This window comes from Rana temporaria, chromosome 1, assembly GCF_905171775.1.
Source record: "Rana temporaria chromosome 1, aRanTem1.1, whole genome shotgun sequence".
Classification (NCBI taxonomy): Eukaryota; Metazoa; Chordata; class Amphibia; order Anura; family Ranidae; genus Rana; species Rana temporaria.
In genome coordinates, this window is record NC_053489.1 from 219,467,099 (window position 1) to 219,488,617 (window position 21,519).

At 42.4% G+C, this 21,519-nt stretch overlaps 1 protein-coding gene across 2 annotated transcripts in view; it reads left to right on the top strand.

Annotated features, from left to right (window-relative positions):
* Positions 1-21,519, top strand: part of LOC120937414 (proline dehydrogenase 1, mitochondrial-like) — a 218,663-nt gene that overhangs the window by 11,205 nt on the left and 185,939 nt on the right. For both annotated transcript variants that reach the window (XM_040350634.1, XM_040350642.1), the window contains exon 2: positions 11,285-11,493. In XM_040350634.1, coding sequence (XP_040206568.1) covers positions 11,285-11,493 — 209 coding nt within the window. The remainder of the gene's footprint in view (positions 1-11,284; positions 11,494-21,519) is intronic.

Genomic DNA, 21,519 nt, shown 5'->3' on the forward strand with positions numbered 1-21,519 from the left:
GAGAAAGCCTTGCATTACTGTGTGGAGTTACAGACAGAAGAACAGGAAGTGAGGATTTCTCTGATGAAATAAGGACATTTATAAGCAAAATGAAAGGATGAGGTAAGTGAAGGAGGACTGCACTAAGGTAAAGGAAGCTATTTAGGAAAAAAAATGTACCTTTTTACAACCCCTTTAACCACTTAAGCCCCGGACCAATACGCTGTCTAAAGACCCAAGGTGTTTTTACAATTTGGCAATGCGCTGCTTTAACTGGTAATTGCGCGGTCATGCAATGTTGTACCGAAACTTGCGTCCTTTTCTTCCCACAAATAGAGCTTTATTTTGATGGTATTTGATCGCCTCTGCGATTTTTATTTTTTGCGATATAAACGCAAAAAGACCGTAAATTTTGAAAAAAAAATGATTTTTCTTATAACAAAAAGTAAAAAAAATCGAATAAACTAAATTTTAGTCAAACATTTAGGCCAAAATGTATTCAGCCACATGTCTTTAGTAAAAAAAATCGCAATAAGCGTATATTTATTGGTTTTCGCAAAAGTTATAGCGTCTACAAACTAGGGTACATTTTCTGGAATTTACACAGCTTTTATTTTATGACTGCCTATCTCATTTCTTGAGGTGCTAAAATGGCAGGGCAGTACAAAACCCCCCCAAATGACCCCATTTTGGAAAGTAGACACCCCAAGGAAACTGCTGAGAGGCATGTTGAGTCCATTGAATATTTAATTTTTTTGTCCCAAGTGATTGAATAATGACGAAAAAAATAAATAAAAAAAATGTTTACAAAAAGTTGTCACTAAATGATATATTTCTCACACATGCCATGGTTATATGTGGAATTGCACCCCAAAATACATTCTGCTGCTTCTCCTGAGTACGGGGATACCACATGTGTGGGACTTTTTGGGAGCCTAGCCGCATACGGGGCCCCAAAACCCAAGCACCGCCTTCAGCATTTCTAAGGGCACAAATTTTTGATTTCACTCCTCACTACCTATCAAGGTTTCGAAGGCCATAAAATGCCAAAATAGCAAAAAAACAAAACAAATGACCCCATTTTGGAAAGTAGACACCCTAAGCTATTTGCTGAGAGGCATGTCGAGTCCATGGAATATTTTATATTTTGACACAAGTTGCGGGAATATGACAAACTGATTTTTTTTTGCACAAAGTTGTCACTAAATGATATATTGCTCACACATGCCATAGTTATATGTGGAATTGCACCCCAAAATACATTCTGCTGCTTCTCCCGAGTACGGGGATACCACATATGTGGGACTTTTTGTGAGCCTAGCCGCATACGGGGCCCCGAAAACAAAGCACCGCCTTCAAGATTTCTAAGGGCATACATTTTTGATTTCACTCCTCACTACCTATCACTACCTATCACAGTTTTGAAGGCCATAAAATGCCAAGATGTCACTCAACCCCCCCAAATGACCCCATTTTGGAAAGAAGACACCCCAAGCTATTTGCTGAGAGGCATGTTGAGTCCATGGAATATTTAATTTTATGGCCCCAAGTGATTGAATAATGACCAAAAAAAAAAACATTTTACAAAACGTTGTCACTAAATGATATATTTCTCACATATGCCATGGGCATATGTGGAATTGCACCCCAAAATACATTCTGCTGCTTCTCCTGAGTACGGGGATACCACATGTGTGGGACTTTTTGGGAGCCTAGCCGCGTACGGGACCCCGAAAACCAATCACCGCCTTCAGGCTTTCTAAGGGCATACATTTTTGATTTCACTCCTCACTACCTATCAGTTTCGAAGGCAATAAAATGCCAAAACGGCACAAAACCCCCCCAAATGACCCCATTTTGGAAAGTAGACACCCCAAGCTATTTGCTGAGAGGCATGTTGAGTCCATGGAATATTTAATTTTTTTGCCCCAAGTCACTGAATAATGACCAAAAAAAAAAAAATACAAAACGTTGTCACTAAATGATATATTTCTCACACATGCCACGGTTATATGTGGAATTGCACCCCAAAATACATTCTGCTGCTTCTCCTGAGTACGGGGATACCACATGTGTGGGACTTTTTGGGAGCCTAGCCGCGTACGGGGCCCCGAAAACCAAGCACTGCCTTCAAGATTTGTGTGAGTGAAATCAAAAATTTATGTCCTTAGAAATCTTGAAGGCGGTGCTTGGTTTTCGGGGTCTCATACGCGGCTAGGCTCCCAAAAAGTCCCACACATGTGGTATCCCCGTACTCAGGAGAAGCAGCAGAATGTATTTTGGGGTGCAATTCCACATATAACCATGGCATGTGTGAGAAATATATAATTTAGTGACAATGTTTTGTACATTTTTTTATTTTAATTTTTTTTGGTCATGATTCAATCACTTGGGGCAAAAAAATTAAATATTCCATGGACTCAACATGCCTCTCAGCAAATAGCTTGGGGTGTCTACTTTCCAAAATGGGGTCATTTGGGGGGTTTTTGTGCTATTTTGGCATTTTATGGCCTTCGAAACTGTGATGGGTAGTGAGGAGTGAAATCAAAAATTTGCGCCCTTAGAAATGCTGAAGGCGGTGCTTGGTTTTCGGGGTCACGTACGCGGCTAGGCTCCCAAAAAGTCCCAAACATGTGGTATCCCCGTACTCAGGAGAAGCAGCAGAATGTATTTTAGGGTGCAACTCCACATATAACCATGGCATGTGTGAGCAATATATCATTTAGTGACACATTTTTCTTTTTTTTTTTTTTTTTTTTTCTCATTATTCAATCCCTTTGGACAAAAAAAAAAAAAAATCAATGGACTCAACATGCCTCTCAGCAGTTTCCTTGGGGTGTCTTCTTTCCAAAATGGGGTCATTTGGGTTTTTTTTGTGCTATTTTGGCATTTTATGGCCTTCGAAACTGTGATAGGTAGTGAGGAGTGAAATCAAAAATTTACACCCTTAGAAAGCCTGAAGGCGGTGATTGGTTTTTGGGGTCCCGTACGCGGCTAGGCTCCCAAAAAGTCTCACACATGTGGTATCCCCGTACTCAGGAGAAGCAGCAGAAAGCATTTTGGGGTGTAATTCCACATATGCCCATGGCATGTTTGAGCAATATATCATTTAGTGACAACTTTGCGCAAAAAAAAAAAAAAATATATATATAATTTCCCGCAACTTGGGTCAAAATCTAAAATATTCCATGGACTTAAGATGCCTCTCAGCAAATAGCTTGGGGTGTCTACTTTCCAAAATGGGGTCATTTGGGGGGGTTTTCAATTGTCCTGGCATTTTATGCACAACAATTAGAAGCTTATGTCACACATCACCCACTCTTCTAACCACTTGAAGAAAAAGCCCTTTCTGACACTGTTTGTTTACATAAAAACATATTATTTTTTTGCAAGAAAGTAAAGTTGAACCCCCAAACATTATATATTTTTTTAAAGCAAAGGCCCTACAGATTAAAATGGTGGGTGTTGCAAAAAAAATTTCCACACAGTATTTGCGCAGCGTTTTTTCAAACGCATTTTTTGGGGAAAAAATACACTTTTTTTTATTTTAAAGCACTAAAACACACTATATTGCCCAAATTATTGATGAAATAAAAATTATGATCTTAGGCCGAGTACATGGATACCAAACACGACATACTTTAAAATTGCGCACAAACGCGCAGTGGCGACAAACTACATACATTTTTAAAAGCCTTTAAAAGCCTTTACAGGTTACCACATTAGATTTACAGAGTAGGTCTACTGCTAAAATGACTGCCCTCGATCTGCCCTTCGCGGTGATACCTCACATGCATGGTGCAATTGCTGTTTACATATGACTCCAGACCGACGCTTGCGTTCGTCTTTGCGCAAGAGCAGGGGGGGACAGGGATGCTTTTTTTTATTTTTTTATTTTTTTATATATTTCGCTTTTTTTATTTTATTTGTTAACTGTTCCTTCCATTTATTTATTTTTTTACCATTTTTATTGTTATCTCAGGGAATGTAAATATCCCTTATGATAGCAATAGTTAGTGACAGGTACTCCTTTTTTTTTTTTAAATGGGGTCTATTAGACCCTAGATCTTTCCTCTGCCCTCAAAGCATCTGACCACACCAAGATCGGTGTGATAAAATGCTTTCCCATATTCTCAATGGCGCCGTTTATATCTGGGGGGGGACATTCCCTCCCACTGAATGTAAAAGCAGTCTAGAGGCTAATTAGCCGCTAGGACTGCTTTTACATGAAAGCCGACCGCTGGCTGAAAAGAATGATACCAAGATGATGCCTAAACCCGCAGGCATCATTCTGGTATAACCATTCAAAGTCCAGCAACATACCAGTACGTTGATGGTTCTTGTTGGACATGTATTGTAATCTTTTTTTTTTTTTTTTTCATGCAGCCTGTTGGCTGAACAAAAAAAAGATTGATCGGTGGGTATGCCCACCATTAGAATACCTCCCTTCATCCACCCACTTCTAATGATGGGCATACATGCACCATTTATATATGCCGAAGCATGGGGGCATCCTCCCAGAAAAAAGTTATGCCGCGTACGGTCGGACTTTTCTATGCCGCGTACACACGGTCAGACTTTTCCACAGGAAAGCCTTCGTAGGAATGTCAACCGTATGTACGCGGCATTAGGAGCAAAATCGCTCCTCCGCCCCTAATGCCCCCATGCTCCGGCATATATGCTCTTTTTTGAACTGTAGTGGTGAAATCACCTCCTACAGCATTGGAGTCGCGGCTTTATATATCGTGGGAGCAAACGCTGTTGCTGTCACGCTAAATAAATCCGCACTGCAACTGAATGGCGTACCTGCTAAGCAAATGATGGTTAACATTAAAACAAAGTAACATTCCAGTATAACAGTAAGATTATACCATACCTGCAAAGCAAATACCTATAAAAAAACATAGTAAAAAATAAAACATTTTTTAACGCAACCTGTGCCTAAAATATATATATGCCGAAGCATGGGGGCATCCTCCCGCAAAAAAGTTATGCCGCGTACGGTCGGACTTTTCTATGCCGCGTACACACGGTCGGACTTTTCTATGCCGTGTACACATGGTCAGACTTTTCCACGGGAAAGCCTCCGTAGGAATGTCAACCGTATGTACGCGGCATTAGGAGCAAAATCGCTCCTCCGCCCCTGCTGCCCCCATGCTTCGGCATATATGCTCTTTTTTTTAACTGTGGTGGTGAAATCACCTCCTACAGCACTGGAGTCGCGGCTTTATATATCGTGGGAGCAAACGCTGTTGCTGTCAAGATAAATAAGTCCGCGCAACAGCTGAATGGCGTACCTGAAAACAGTAAAATAAATTACATACCTGAAAAGCAAGCATGAAAAAACATAACAACAATAAAACTTTGCAGAATAGAATACAGTAAAAAAGAGCAGAACAATAGAGAGAGAATAGAGAGGGAGAGAACAATAAAATGACAACTATTTTTGTTTTTTTTATTTTATATTTTTTTGTGTGTTTTTATTTTTTACTTTTTTTAACTGTGAACTGTAACTTCAACTTTTCGGTTCCAGGTTTGGGTCTCTCAAAATGCGATGGCATCTTGGGAGACCCTGTGTGTGTGCCTAGCCTGTGAAATGTTTCACCCTACACTAATAATTAACGTGTGTGTGTGTGGAAGCGTTCAAAACATTCACCAATACAAAGACCAGGATTGGCAGGACATTTGGGACAAAAATAACGGGTGTCACGCCTAAATCCGCGCTTGGTACAGACACGACATTTTCTTTGGGGGGCTCGTTGGGTAGGGGTACTCTCGAGGGCATAAGGAAAATGCCTCTCATGCAGTCGGCTTACTGCATTTGGTAGGGGCTGGTGAGGTACAGTACCGCCTGGATACAGGAGTTCTGTGATGATATCCCTCTGGAATTGAAGGAAGGATTCATTCCGTCCTGAAGCTCTGTATACGACATGAGCATTCAGTAGAGCCAATTGAAATAAATGTAGAGACACTTTTTTGTACCAGCGTCTCGTCTTACGGGCAATATGATACGGCGCCATTAACTGGTCGTTGAGGTCCACCCCTCCCATATTAAGGTTATATTCGTGGACACAGAGGGGTTTCTCCACAACACCAGTCGCCGTACGAATTTGGACTGTCGTGTCTGCGTGAAGGGTGGTAAGAACGAAAACATTCCTATTGTCCCGCCACTTCACAGCGAGCAAATTTTTACATCTGCAGCAGGCTCTCGCCCCCGGCCTAACACGGGCATCTACAAGCCGCTGGGGGAAGCCCCGGCGATTAGGTCGCACGGTGCCACATGCTCCAATCTGTTGACCAAATAAGTGGCTAAAAAGTGGCACGCTGCTGTAAAAATTGTCCACATACAAATGGTACCCCTTTCCGAATAAGGGTGACACCAAGTCCCAAACAATCTTGCCAGCGCTCCCCATGTAATCTGGGCATCCTTCCGGCTCTACCTGACTATCTTTTCCCTCGTAAACCCTAAAGCTCCATGTGTAGCCTGTGGCCCTGTCACAGAGCTTATAGAGCTTGACCCCGTATCTGGAACGCTTGCTGGGAAGGTACTGTTTGAAAGACAAGCGGCCAGCAAATTTAATCAGGGACTCATCAACGCATACAACCTGCTGGGGATTAAACAAGGCTGCAAAACGTTCGTTGAAATGGTTTACGAGGGGCCGAATTTTGTAGAGCCGGTCAAATTCAGGGTCTCCACGTGGACGACAAAGTGCATTGTCACTGAAATGCAGGAACCGCAGGATCGCCTCGTATCGTTTCCTGGCCATGTGAGCAGAGAAAATGTGCATATGGTCAATGGGATGTGTGGACCAATACATCCGCAATGACGGAAATTTGTGTATGCCCATGTTGAGGGTAAGGCCCAGAAAGGTCTTAAATTCGGAAACCTCGAGAGGTTTCCATTGTTTGGCAAGGCGAGACTGGGGGTTAGCGGCGATGTAGGTACCAGCATATAAATTAGTCTGGTCCACAATAGATCTATAGAGATCTTCCGTGAAATACAGCGAATAAAAATCAAGTGACGTAAAGTTCGCTGTATCCACCTGAATACCGGGTTGGCCAGTGAATGGGGGAAGTACAGGTGCTGTAGAAGTGGTGGGGACCCAATCAGGATAGGCAAATTCTACAGGAAGGGCACTATGGGCACGACGGGCCTGTCTCTGTCTTCTTCTTGGTGGCAGCGGGACACTACTTGTGCTTGCCACATCGCCAGCTTCAACTGCACTTATGGGACTCGCCACGTCACCAAGTGTTACTGCAGTGCTGGATAAACGACCAGGGTGTACTAGGCCGCTGGTGCTTGCCAATTCACCAGAAGGAATAGCGGCGCTAGTACTGGATCTCTGCTCCATACGAGGGTCCTGCGGTTCTTGCTGCTCAACAACATCAGAACGGGATCGGGTACGCCTGGCCTTAGCAGGGACCTCAACTTCGTCGTGCGAGCTATCTGACATGGAGCCGCTGTCGTAAATGGGTTCGTATTCTGAGCCAGAATCTGTCAGATGCGTGACCTCCTCCTCTTCACTATCTGACATGCACATGAACTCCAAGGCCTGCTTATCATTGTACCTTCGGTTTGCCATTTTGGACTCTAAATTTAGTGGTACAATGGTAAGGATTCACAGGTAAAAAAAGCACCTGATCTGTAGAAAAGCAAACGTAGAAAACGCTTAAAAAAAAACTGTAAGCGATCGCAGGGATCAGGCCTGTCTCTGCGAACGCTGCAGTTATGTGTCTTGTGTTTTGTAAGTGACAGTGATCGATCGATACTGCACTTGGGTGGGTTGGGCTGGGCAGAGGGGGAAAACGCAGGTGCTAGCGGGTATCTGGGCTGATTCCGCTAACAATGCGTTTTTGGGTACCCTAAACTGCTGGGTACGCTAGTATAGATCTGATCAGATCAGGTATCGATCCGTTCAGATCCTATACCACTAAGGGGGGTGTATGCTTAGCGAGTGGGTGTAAGCGGTACTGGCTCTAACCTAACGCTGCCTGGGGCGACGCAGACCCTGACTGGCGCTAAAATTAAATTTATATCACCCGCCGGGTGATCAGGGGGTTAAACCTATTGGGTTATATACGGCGGGTGCTCTGATGCTATAAACAGCAAACTAACCAACCAGCGTCAACCGTAACACTTATACGGTGATCACTGGTGAAAGGGTTAACTAGGGGGCAATCAGGGGGTTAAAACCTTTATTCGGTAATATATGGGGGTACCTGACGCTTTCTAAAAACCTGGTGGCGAACCTAAAATAACTAAATAACTAACTGGCTAACCACGTCACCAGTGACACTTATACAGTGATCAGTGGTGAAAGGGTTAACTCTAGGGGCAATCAGGGGTTAAAACCTTTATTTATGGGGGTACCTAACGCTATATAAACCTGGCGGCGAACCTCAAAAAAAACTAACTGCCTAGCGGCAACAGTGACACTAATACAGCGATCAGAAACCGATTGCTTAGTGACACTGGCAATAGGGGTGAAAGGGTTAACTCTAGGGGCAATCAGGGGTTAAAACCTTTATTTATGGGGGTACCTAACGCTATATAAACCTGGCGGCGAACCTAAAAAAAAACTAACTGCCTAGCGGCAACAGTGACACTAATACAGCGATCAGAAACCGATCGCTTAGTGACACTGGCAATAGGGGTGAAAGGGTTAACTTTAGGGGCAATCAGGGGTTAAACCTTTATTGGGGGGGGGGGTAGGGGGCTACCCTGGACCTAAAGGGGCCTAAACCTAACTGCCCTGACACTTTTTTCTGTCACACTGACACTAAAAGCAGTGATCAGAAAATAAATGATCACTGCAATCAGTGACACTGTGACAGGGGGTGATCTGGGGGTGCTGGGGGGGTGATCGGGGGGGGGTTATGTGCCTATGTGTGCTGTGTCAGTGTGCTGTTGGTGCAACTCACAGTACTGACGTCTTCTCTCCTCTGGAACCGGACGAAAAGACCGCCAGAGGGGAGAAAACGTCACTTCCTCCCTGCCTGTGTTTACAGTTACACAGGCAGGGAGAGCTCAGGTGGAAGCTGATTCGCGGAGGGAGATCGAGAGGGGACGGCTGGAAACCAATAGCCGCCCCCTCCTCCCGGACCTCCCGTACACCGTTCCCGGCCCTCGCATGTACCGGAGGGGGTCCCGATCGGACCCCCGAACCCAGGTAAGGCGGGGACGTACATGTACGCCCATGTGCCTGTACGTGCCATATTGTGGACGTATATGTACATGCGGGGGTCGGGAACTGGTTAATCCATGGTTCAGCAGAGACTGGCTGACATTCGATCTATGTACGGGCAGGCTGATTGTACCCTAGTTGATCCAATGAACTTAGATTTTTCTACATGCGATTACTGCTAGCAGCTATAGCTACTAGCAGTAATAATTATTTTTCCAATGAGCAGGCTCCCCGCCACCAGTAATAGCTGGGCTTCTCTTAGCATCTTCCTTAGCAATGTCCTGAGAGTTTTCCAGTCGGGTTTCCTGAGATATTGAACTGGCCTATGTGTATAGTAAGGGCATTATTCAACTTTAGTTAAGAGCAGTGATGGCTATAATCTTCCACTTTGCATACTGAACATAGGAGGGGGAGGGGTTGCTTGCTCAGTACTGCTGTCAATAAGAGCATGCCTTGTATTTTTCTCAATGAATACAAGGCATTTTCTGATTGGACAAGGGTAGATTGTGACATCCACCCTTGTCCAATTATAGACATCATCTGCAGCGTCAATACCTTGCACAGACTACCACTATTTGCATGCACCTGTTATTCCAGGTGGGGGAGTACAATGAGTGGAAGTTCCACTTTTGGGTGGAACTCCGCTTTTAAAGCTGGTGTTTCTATGTGCAGTGTGGGAGATTCCACAGGGTAATTGTGGATATATTATTTATATGTAAAAGAATATTTTTTTTAATAAACTTTGTGTGGTATTTTTCCCCTGCCAATTGAAATTGATGGGTAGCGCTGGTAAAGCGGCACTTTTAACCCTTTTTCAGCCATTAGTGGAGGTTAAAAGAGCCTCAATAGCGGCAAAAAAGCACTGCAAAAATGACCGTAAAGCGCCGCTATAAATAGTGGCACTTTAACGCCGACACCCGGGCACTGCCAGTGTGAAAGTGCCCTTGCAGATTATTCTCCATGCTTTTCAATACTAGGGTTCATAGGCTTGCATTTTTTATTCGGCTATTCTAGGACTGAGCCTCTTGGCTGTACTACATACCAAAACAGATACTGAAATGGCCATGTTGTGCCATTTCTTTGTCACATACTGCTAGATATGTATCATTTTAAGATGCCTATGTTCTACTTTTGTGGGAAGTATTACTGATTTTCCTTGCCTATGCATACAAAGCTTGTACTGTTCCTGAAAACTTCAATCAACGTTAAAAATTTGTAACAAAACATTTACTTGGTATGTTTCAGTTGTTTTTAAGATGCTGCAGTAATAGATGTATGTAACAAAGAGAAAACATTTTGAGAAGATTCTGCTAAAAGCTCAAAGGGATGTAAAGGAATTCCCCCCCCCCCCCCCTAAATAGCTTCCTTTACCTTAGTGCAGTCCTCCTTCACTTACCCCATCCTTCCATTTTGCTTTTAAATGTCCTTATTTCTTCTGAAAAATCCTCACTTCCTGTTCTTCTGTCTGTAACTCCACACAGTAATGCAAGGCTTTCTCCCTGGTGTGGAGAAAGCCTTTTGAGGGGGGAGGGGGCGAGTAGGAGTGTCAGGACGCCCACTAACACACAGCTCCTTTCTCTATCTGCAAAGTAGAGAGAGTGTCCTGACACTCCTGCTCGCCCCCTCAAGAGGCTTTCTCCACACCAGGAAGAAAGCCTTGCATTACTGTGTGGAGTTACAGACAGAAGAACAGGAAGTGAGGATTTCTCAGAAGAAATAAGGACATTTAAAAGCAAAATGGAAGGATGAGGTAAGTGAAGGAGGACTGCACTAAGGTAAAGGAAGCTATTTAGGAAAAAAAAAATTGTACCTTTACAACCCCTTTAATGAATTTAATGATAAGTATGAAACTGCAGCAAACTAGCTGATGCGTACAAGTTACAGTATGTTAAAAATATATATATATATATATATATATATATATATATATATATATATATATATATATATATATATATATATATATATATATATATATATATATATATATATATATATATATATATATATATATATATATATAAAAAAATTTTCAAACATAAGATTGCTTCATAAGCCACATTCATTTATAAAGAATGATTTCTTTTTTTCTTACTACGATTATGTTTTTTTTGTTAAAGCTCCTCCAGTTGTCCAGAAAATTGCTTGGCACGAGGCTTTTTGAAACGATAATGAAGATGACCTTTTATGGACAGTTTGTTGCTGGAGAAGATCAGGAAGCTATCAAACCAATCATAAGACGGAATCGTGCATTTGGAGTTGGCTCTGTCCTAGACTACAGTGTGGAAGAAGACCTTACCCAAGAAGAAGCAGAGAAGAAAGAGATTGAGTAAGTTTTTAAAAATCAACTCTTAAAGACCATATACACATTTGAAACCCCATTAAGACCCCTTTCACACTGAAGGCAGTTTTCAGGCGGTTTAGCGCTAGAAATAGCGTCTGAAAACCGCCTCCCCTACAGTCCGAATGTGAAAGCCTGAGTTCTTCTTTGGGGTGGTTTGGGAGCGCTGTATAAAGCACTCCCATACTGCCCATGCTCATTGGAATGCATGGGCAGCGTTTCAGAAGCGCCTGAAAAGTGCTTCGGAAGCGCCACAACACAGGTGGTTTTAACCCTTCGGCTGCTGGTGGGGATAATCTGCATCAAATTACATCTGCTAATTAGTCTGCAGTTAAAGAGTGTTTGCACACCTTGTTGCACCAACCTGATTGACATGAATTATGTCAGTTGTCAGGAGCCAATGGCTGCGCTGCTATCAATCTATCCAATGAAGAGCTGAGAAGCCATGGAGAGAGTGACATGGGATTGTGCCCATGGAAATTCAGGGCTCTGGTAAGTAAAACTGGGGGGCCGGACACTGCAAGGTGGTGTTTTCACCTTAATGCATAGGTTCATGTTTTTCACCTTAATGCATTCTATGCATTAAAGTAAAAAAACATCTTGCGATTACCAGCCCCCCTGTTTTACTTACCTGAGCCCTGGAAAGTCCCGCATCGCGAACACGCTCGATCTTTGCCTGGGCTTCTCGGCGCTTCATTGGATAGATTTATTGCAGCGCAGGCATTGGCGCAGGTGCCAAAGCGGGGCCGAAGTCCTACACTCCATCATTATGGACGATGACTGTATCACACAAGAGCACGCCCGCAAGGTAACCCCCCTCAGGAGAGAGCTTCCCAGAGGGGGTTGACTATTGCAGGGAGGAGCCGAGGGACCCCACAAGAGGACAAACGGGGCCACTCTGTGCAAAATGTCCTGCACAGTGGAGGCAAGTATGACATGTTTGTTATTTTAAAAAAATAATAATCACTTTAATGCAGGGTGCATAACATATAAGGTGTGTGTGTGTGTGTGTGTGTGTGTGTGTGTGTGTATATATATATATATATATATATATATATATATATATATATATATATATATATATATATAAAACCTTTTTATATCAAATTTATTTTAATAAAGTACTTTTGGAGTAAAAATCCATCTAAAGATGCTTTTCTATTTTAAGATGCCTTTTAATAATTTAGTTTATTCAGCATGAAATGGAGCTTGGTTATGTAGCATGAGGCTGTATATTCTGCAATATTTTTATTTGTTTTTGGTAAAACTCCTTTAATGAATGCAAGCTGCATTGACACAATTTCACAGTAACCATGAGATAAAACAAAGTTCAGGAATATTCCTTTATCCCATTGTTTTGCAAGTCTATGTACATTACAAACTGTATGAATCACTTCTGATATCGCTGTTTTACTAACCTGATGGCTTATTATTCTAAATGGGAAACCTTTTATTTTGTTTGCAAATTTTAAACATTCTATCTACCAGCAAGAATGAGTCCTTAAATTTTAAAGAGAACCTGTCATTTTATATCCATCATGGCAGCGCCTGTTAGCGGGCATCCACTCACCTGCTGCTGCCACGTCACTCACCTTGTCACTGCTGTATCACCAGCCGTCACGCAAAGTGAATGGGACTGTCGGTGAGTCAACAGCAGGTCAGAGGAGGAGCCACTGCAGGACAGAGATGACAGTTGCTTTTTAAAAACTATGATTTAAATCAAGTCCTTTTTTACTAGTGATTTCAACAGGAAGTAAACCCTGATGGGTTTTACTTTTTTTGTTCCCTGCAAAGTAAAAGCATAATGTGCTAGTATACATGGCATACTAGCACATTATGTGACACTTGCCTGCAAACGAAGCCCGTGCTGTCCCCACTAGAAGCCGCATCCGTGATCGCCCCTCTTCCTTCCGGGGCTGTGGACACCGGCTCTGTGACTGGCCAGAGTCGCGTGACGTCACTCCTGCGCATGCGCACGGAAGCTGCCAGTCACTGCAGTCGCTAGTGAAGCAATGGCACGGAAAGCTATCTCTTTACAGCGCATGTGCCGATGACATCAATGGCGCAGTACAAAGTAAATATCTCCTAAACGGCGCACGTTTAGGAGATATTTACTGTACCTATAGGTAATCCTTATTATAGGCTTACCTATAGGTACAACTTGAAAATGAAGGTTCGCAACCTCTTTAAATCGACTTGATTTCAATCAATCCTTCCTATATTGTTCTGAGTTTTATCAGAAGTTATTACTGAAGACTTTCAGAGAGCCTGGTGATTACAAAACTGCACTGCACAAGCTGTTCTCATTTGGGGGATTTGGAAGGCCAAAGCAAATATTACTCTGGAATCATTGTCTGAGTGTTTTATTTATTTTATCTTCTCACCAATTGATATGGCATGTTTTTGATTTGCATGTGAAGCTGAGTGTAGAAATAATGTCTATATGAAGATTAATCAACAGCAGTCGCAAGATAGAAAACCGCCTTCATCCATGCTGCCAGACAATTCAGTCTGCTTATGATAAATGCACATCTTTGTGCAGCAAAATATCATATTGCACATATTGTAATAAAGGAAAGGAAAATTAAATATTTTAAGCAATCGTATGTTTCTAAAAAAAAAAAAAAATTGCATACTCAGACTAAACCTATTTTTTTGGTCCTTAAATCTGAACTCCACGCTGGTCACTTGTACATTTTATTGCATTATTATGTTTACTAAAAGGTACTTTGTGGAAATTGTTTGCTTTTATATCCATGTGGTACCCAGTTATCAATATTCAATCCCAAATTTTAGATTCTCCCTCCATTGTCTGCAGTGGTGCTGTTGAACCCTAGCACCTGCCTGGTGATCTGGGTCATCAGCCTGCAACTTTTTAATGCCTTTTTGTAATTGTAGTGTTTCATGATTATCCAAGGCTGTGTTGTAATTTACCAAATTATACATGGTACTTTTTATGACATTTTAAACATTATCTAGCCAGATATGTTCCCACTCTACCAGATAGTTTGGACATGCCCACTGTTTAACTTTTAGTTTCCTTTCACTTTTGATTCTCCACATTTGAGTATCAATTTAGTGGGCTAAAGAACAAAGTGCACCCAATGAAAAAAAATTGTGATCATACAGTAGTAAACCCTTTTTTGCAGTTCAACTCCAAGCCACTGCCTTTCTCAAAAGGTCAAGCAAACCATTGGGAAACAATTGGAACATAAAATTCAAGGCAGCCCTATATGTAAACTGGCCTAGTAATAGTACTGGATTGCCATAAAGTGAAGCCTATAAGTGTTGATTTTCAGGTCTATCTTCCCAATGATATGTTTGGTTTCAAGTGACTTCCTGCTACAATGCCACTTGGGATAATTAAAAAAACAAAACATGCGTTTAGTTGAAGGAGCACTAGACCAAAGCATAAAAGTCCAAATTCAGTTTTATAGTTTATAAAAAAAAAAAAAAAAATCCAATGTATCCCCCTATATTTTTTTTTTTTTTATCTAACTTTGTTGATTTGCAGCCTGAAATGAAGACACGTTTTTTTTGTTTTTATCCAGCTGTATTTACTAGTGCAGCTTATAACATCCAAGTAAAAAATATAACACCAACATGTCAGAAAACAAAAACGGAATTACTGAGTTTAAAAAAAAAAAAAAAAAAGTCACCATCTCATGTCTGTATTTTGTTGGACCACATTTTGCTTTCATTTCAGCCTTTATTCTGTTGGAATATTTCTCTAACTTTGCAGTTTTAGGCTTTGCCCACACTTATTTGCCGAACTGCTCAAGTTCAGTTGCATTTGATGCTGACTGTGGACTGCAGTCTTCAAGTCATTCTGCAGATTTTCAATGGGGTTTAAGTTTGGGCTCTGACTAGGCCATGCAAGCAAGGACATTCACCTTTTTCTCCTCCAACCGCTAAGTGGTCATTATTGCTGTGTGCTTTGGGTCATTGTCATGTTGGAAGGTAAACCTTCCATTGACAACTTTCTGGTAGAGGGCAGTCAATTGTTCCCTCAAGAATTAGATTTTTTTGGTATTTTGCCCCATCTATTTTTCTTCTATCCTGAGAAGTGCTCCAGTCCCAGCTGCAGAGAAACACCCCCATAACAGGATATTGCCCCCTCCATGCGTTACTGTAGAAATGGTGTTATTTGGATGGTTGGCTGTATTGGATTTCTACTAGACATATCGTTTGGTGTTGAGGCCAATTGATTCACTTTTAGTCTCATCTGACCACCGTAAAGAGGAGTGCCACCGTTTTGTTAAAAGTCAACAGCTTCAAAAAGTATAGCTGCCAACTTTTTTAAATAAACAGACACTCGCCTGTCCCAGGGTCCAGCGATGCGGCTGCCCGATGCCTTGCTCCTCTCAGCGGCGCCAGCATTGTAAGTGTGGGTGTCTGTCTGTGACAGCTTGCGGCTTCACAGTGAGGTGCAAGCTATGCTCTGTGGCCAGGCCATCTTCTGGGACCTGTGATGTGTCCCAGAAGATTGCAGTGAGGGAGGAGTCACCGCCTAGGCAGCCAGAAGTCAGGAGTAAGTGGGACAGGAAGTACCTCTCAAAACAAGGTACCCACTGCTCTGGGGGCGAGATGTATGTAAAGGGGAAGTTCCATTTTTGGGTGGAATGCTTTATACACGCCTTAAATTCTGAGGTCACATGGAAAAAAAGGGTTGTGGTCAGATGAGACTAAAATGTAATCATTTGGCCTCAACACCAAATGATATGTCTGGCAGAAATCTAATACAGCTCACCATCCAAATGACACCATTCCTAGAGTAAAGCACAGAGGTGGTAATATCCTGTTATGGGGGTGCTTCTCTGCAGCAGGGACTGGAGCATTTGTTTGGATAATAGGAGAAATGGTTGGGGCAAAATACCATCAAATTCTTGAGGAAAATCTGTTGACCTCTGCCAGAAAGTTGTCAATGGGGGGGGTTTACATTCCAGCATGACAATGACCCAAAGCGCACCTGCAAAAATGACTACACAGTGGTTGAAGGAGAAAAGGGTAAATGTCCTGGCATGGCTTAGTCAGTGCCCAGACTTAAACCCCATTGGAGACTGCAGTCCATATACGGTCCCCAGAAGATTTGCAAAGAGTGGGCAAATATTGTAAAATCTAGATGTGCAAATTTAGTAGAGCCATATCCCAACAGACTAACTAAAGGCAGTAATTGAAGCAAAGGGTGGTTCAACAAAATGCTGACAAAAGTGGGGTGATCCTTTTTTCCAAATCGGTAATTCTGTTTTTTTCTGAAATGTTGGTATTATATCTTTCACGTGGATGTTATAAGTCACACTATTAATACAGTTGGATAAAACAAAAATTGTGTCTGTCCTAATTTCTGGCTGCAAAGCAACAAAATGATTCTTCTAAGGGGGGGGGGGGGGTTGTTTTTCTATTACCACTGTATCTGGAAATCTGTATACCATTTATGGAAAATGCATTTTAATTGTGTGTTGGACTCACCAGGAATGTGGTCAGACTGGATGTGCAATTAATTCGGTAAACCTGGGAGCTAATTAAGAAACACTACATATTTATTTACCTTATCTTATTTTGCCAAAGGGTAAGGCTGTTTCATAAACCTCAGTAACACTATTTTATTCAAGCATTTGACTGTATAATTGTTAGGATTTGAAAACTGCTAAATAAATCTTGTGTATTAAATATATAATCGGGTAATATTGTACCACAAATATCAAACACAGAAAAAAATCTCCCTACAAAAACAATGAATCTGCTTTCGCCTCTGAACGCCACTGCGACAAAGAAATAAATTGGATGCTTCAGTTTTATTAGTTTCCCATCGGCTTCTATCTTTCAACTTGAAAGCTTAACAGAACAAGCTGGAGAGAGAAGTTAATTGGTTGCCATGCACAGCTGCTCCAGGTTGTGGCTACTCCACTTTTGATCAATTCCCTTGAAGATGTCCAGATGTGATGAAACGCGTTGGTAGACCTTACTAGTGTGATGTAATTTTTGCTCAAGGTGGTGTGCATCTTGACATTGTTGGTATTCGTTGGTCGTATTGTTCTAGTGAGTGATCCATCCACAGGGGCACAAGTAAGTTCTTTTAACAGCAACACTGAAATTGGACTTTATCTCACTGGATGAATGCACCTTGTTTTATATTCTCTTTTTTTTTTTTTTTTTTTTTTTTTGCACATACCACAGTGTGATGCACAGTACACTTTATTTTGTGAATATTTTATTGCACAGAAGAATTGAATGATGCACTTTGTTACATTCTTTATGCATGTGGGATGATGTATAGTTGTGTTCAAAAACTTTTAAAAAAGATTATTTTGGAGGGATTGTAATCAATCCATTTATTTTTTTCATTTTATTTTTAGCACCTTGTTTATTAAAATGTTATATTTTGTGTGTTTTTAAGGGTTACACATGCTAGAAGCTGAAGGGTTTTTTGGTAAATGGTTTTGTCTATGTCCCTACTGTGGTGATGCAGTGGTTGGCAGGAGGAATCGAATACTGCAGCGGATGATAATTAGCAGCTTTGTTAGTTTGGGCAATAAAAAAAAAAAAGCTAAAACAAAAAAATAATGACCACCGTCATTGGGATTCTGCTAAAGGAAAATTTTAATTTCTTTTTTTTTAATCCTCTTTTTTTTTTTTTTTTTATATCTTTTCTTATTTCATACATAGATATGCCTGTTCGGCTTCCATTACATTTCATTTGACATACATTATACCACATTTTTATATTCCTATACTATTCCAATGTACGTCTCTATCTTTTTATATCCCCTCCCGTCCTCTGCACTCTACATAGAAAATCTATCCGTCACCAATTTTGGTGGTGCGGCACTCACATCTCTCAACCAGGAGTACCAAATCTCCTCAAATTTACCCTCTGCTTTCCTTTGTTTGTAAGCCAGATGTTCTCTTCCCAACAGGGAGTTGACATATGCAAGCCATTGCTTCCCTGTGGGGACCCCAGGAGCCATCCAATAACGTGCGATGAGTTTTTTTTTGCCAAATACAACAGTCTTGTTACCATATAGTACTTTCCTTTTGTAAACTCTCCAGAGTCAATGGCCCCTAACAAATATACCAAAGGGTCCAATGCGACTGGTACCTGTGCCACTCTGGTGATACACTGTGATACTTCCTCCCAATACCTGTGAAGCTTTGGGCATCTCCAAATCAAGTGTATGAAATCCCCCTGCTGAACTTTACACTTTGGGCACATAGGGGTATCTCTTCTTCCCCATCTATGTAGTTGTGGCACTGTTCTATAAGCCCTGTGTAGGATAAAGAGTTGTGACAATTTGTGCGATGCAGAGACAGATACCACCGGAACAGATTCAAGCGCCCTCTCCCACTGATCTCCATCTATCTCCCCAATGTCTTCCACCCACTTCCTACGGCTTCTAAGGGAGGCATGACTCTGAATTGTTGCTAACAGTCCCTCATATATTTTTGTTATCAGTCCTCTCCTGGCTTCTGCTTGCAGGAAATTGAAATTTCTAAACTCCAAAATTAGGATTATGTATGTAACGGAACCCCAAATGGGACAGGGGTTAACGCCGTTTAAGATATTCCTTTCCGAACCCAAGACAGCTATCGATACTCCACAATTCGGCGAACATGACCCATACGAATTCCTCCAGTAACGAGACACAGCTCTGTTTGAGATTCAAAGCGAATAGACTCTTTAATGAGACAATCAGGCTCTTATATACAGTTAGTAACCACAATGAACAATGACTCAACTCCACCCACATCACACAATGAGCCCAATACTAGAGGTCGACCGATATGGGTTTTTCTATGGCCGATGCCGATTTTATATAGAAATCAGGGCGGCCGATATACAATGCCGATATTTTGGGCCAATTTTTTTTTTTTCCCCCCCCCCCCCCCCATTTCGTAAAATTTAACAGTTTGGTTAAATAATAAAGAGATACAGAGAGGTGGCTGTGGAGGAGGGGGGTACAGAGAGGTGGCTGTGGAGGAGGGGGTACTGAGAGGTGGCTGTGGAGGAGGGGGGTACAGAGAGGTGGCTCCACAGCCACCTCTCTGTACTTCCCTCTTCCACAACCACCTCTGTACCCCCCCCTCTTCCACAACCACCTCTCTGTACCGGGTGGGGATGCATTGTGAAGAGGGATGGGTGGTGCTGCGTTGTGGAGAGGGATGGGTGGTGCTGCGTTGTGGAGAGGGATGGGTGGTGCTAGGCGTGGGTGGTGGTGCGTTGAGAGGGATGGGTAGTGGTGCGTTGTGGAGAGGGATGGGTGGTGCTGCGTTGTGGGGAGGGATGGGTGGTGCTGCTGCGTTGTGGGGAGGGATGGTTGGTGCTAGGCATGGGTGGTGGTGCGTTGAGAGGGATGGGTGGTGGTGCGTTGAGAGGGGTGGGTGGTGCTGCGTTGTGGAGAGGGGTGGGTGGTGCTGCGTTGTGGAGAGGGGTGGGTGGTGGTGCGTTGAGAGGGATGGGTGGTGGACAAGCTAGAACACTTTTTTCCAACATTCGCAAGAATGCAAAGGAGAAATGGTTATTAATCAATAATTCCAGTCATGAAACCCAGTGGTTTACTTTGTGTTCAAAAACTATCATGACCCTTTCGATGTTCTAGACGGGGTGAGAAGTGAATTTATCAATGTTTGAGTGACTTGGCATAGAAATGATCCTTCAGAGTTAAAGGTAACATCTGCCATGGTCGGGACATCTACACACATATGGATACCCCCTACAAGATCCCATTGGAACTGTTACAGACAATCTAAATAAGAAGAGAATTTGAGTTAACCCAGCACACAATGGAGTGAATACGTCTTCCATTTGGTCTAGAAACTCCAAATGGAACTAATCAAGATGTCCCTGAATCATTATGTACAAGCATATTAGGCAAGCAATGTCCAGGTCTGAGGTTACAGCAGACTCTGCCTCAGCAGAGAAGGAAGACAGAGCTATTGCTGGCCACGATCTCCTGCTGGGGGAGTTACATTAGTCAGGTGACAGTCGTAAGCCAATGATTGTTTGTTTCTCCCCAAACAGCACACCGAGGGAGGGGGGCGTGGCACGGCGGGCAGCGCGATGTGAGTGAAATCTCTGTCCCTTCTGCAGTGGCCGTGTGGATGGAGGAATCGGATACATGAATGCTGGGAGCGGGGTCACTGGTCAGTACTGCAGGGAAGGCAGCCATGCGGGCCGGATATTGTAGCCGTTGATCAGCCGATTTTTTTTTTTCACAAGAATCGGCCAATGCCGATTTTCACAAAAACGGCCAAATATCGGCCGATATATCGGCCGACCGATATATCGGTCTACCTCTACCCAATACACATCTTTTTGGTAGACCTTCTGGCACCAGCTCTGACATAATTTACAGGAGCTAATTAACTACAGCTGTCAGACTGTCTCTTAACTTGCAATACACACATTATCATCAATAGACCTTCACGCAATACAGGGTCAATTAGCACAACACACTGACAGATCCTTAGAAGCCATACTAGATTCATTTTACATCACAACAGACGACATTAACACCTAACAGTATGTGTTCCCACATTGAATGAGTCACTCTTTCAATTAACCTGTTGAGTTCAGAATCAACAACCTGTAAATAGTTCTTACAGATATCCTGGAATATATTGTGAATTGCAGACCCATGTTAAAGCAATCCAAGATATGTCCATTATTTCCAGGCTCATACTTTGTAAAAGCTTCTGGATTCCACGGGCCCTCCCGTTACAATGTAGATGTGTAGGATAGGATTATGTGCCGCAGTCGCAACATCCTAGGTGCACATTTGAGGAGGCTCCAGAACACGGAAATCCACATATGTGGGGAGATGCCTGTAGGCTGTAGCCTGGAACCTGCTGTACAAACAGAGCTGCCATCTAAGCACATTTAACCTGTATTATCATAGTGTGTGGTTAAAGGGCCTGCTAAAGGCAAGTTGTGGATCAGCATATACTGTAGGAGGAGGAACATGTATTTTATATTTTAACAAATGTGGAGGGTGCAGCTTCCACAGGTCAACTTGC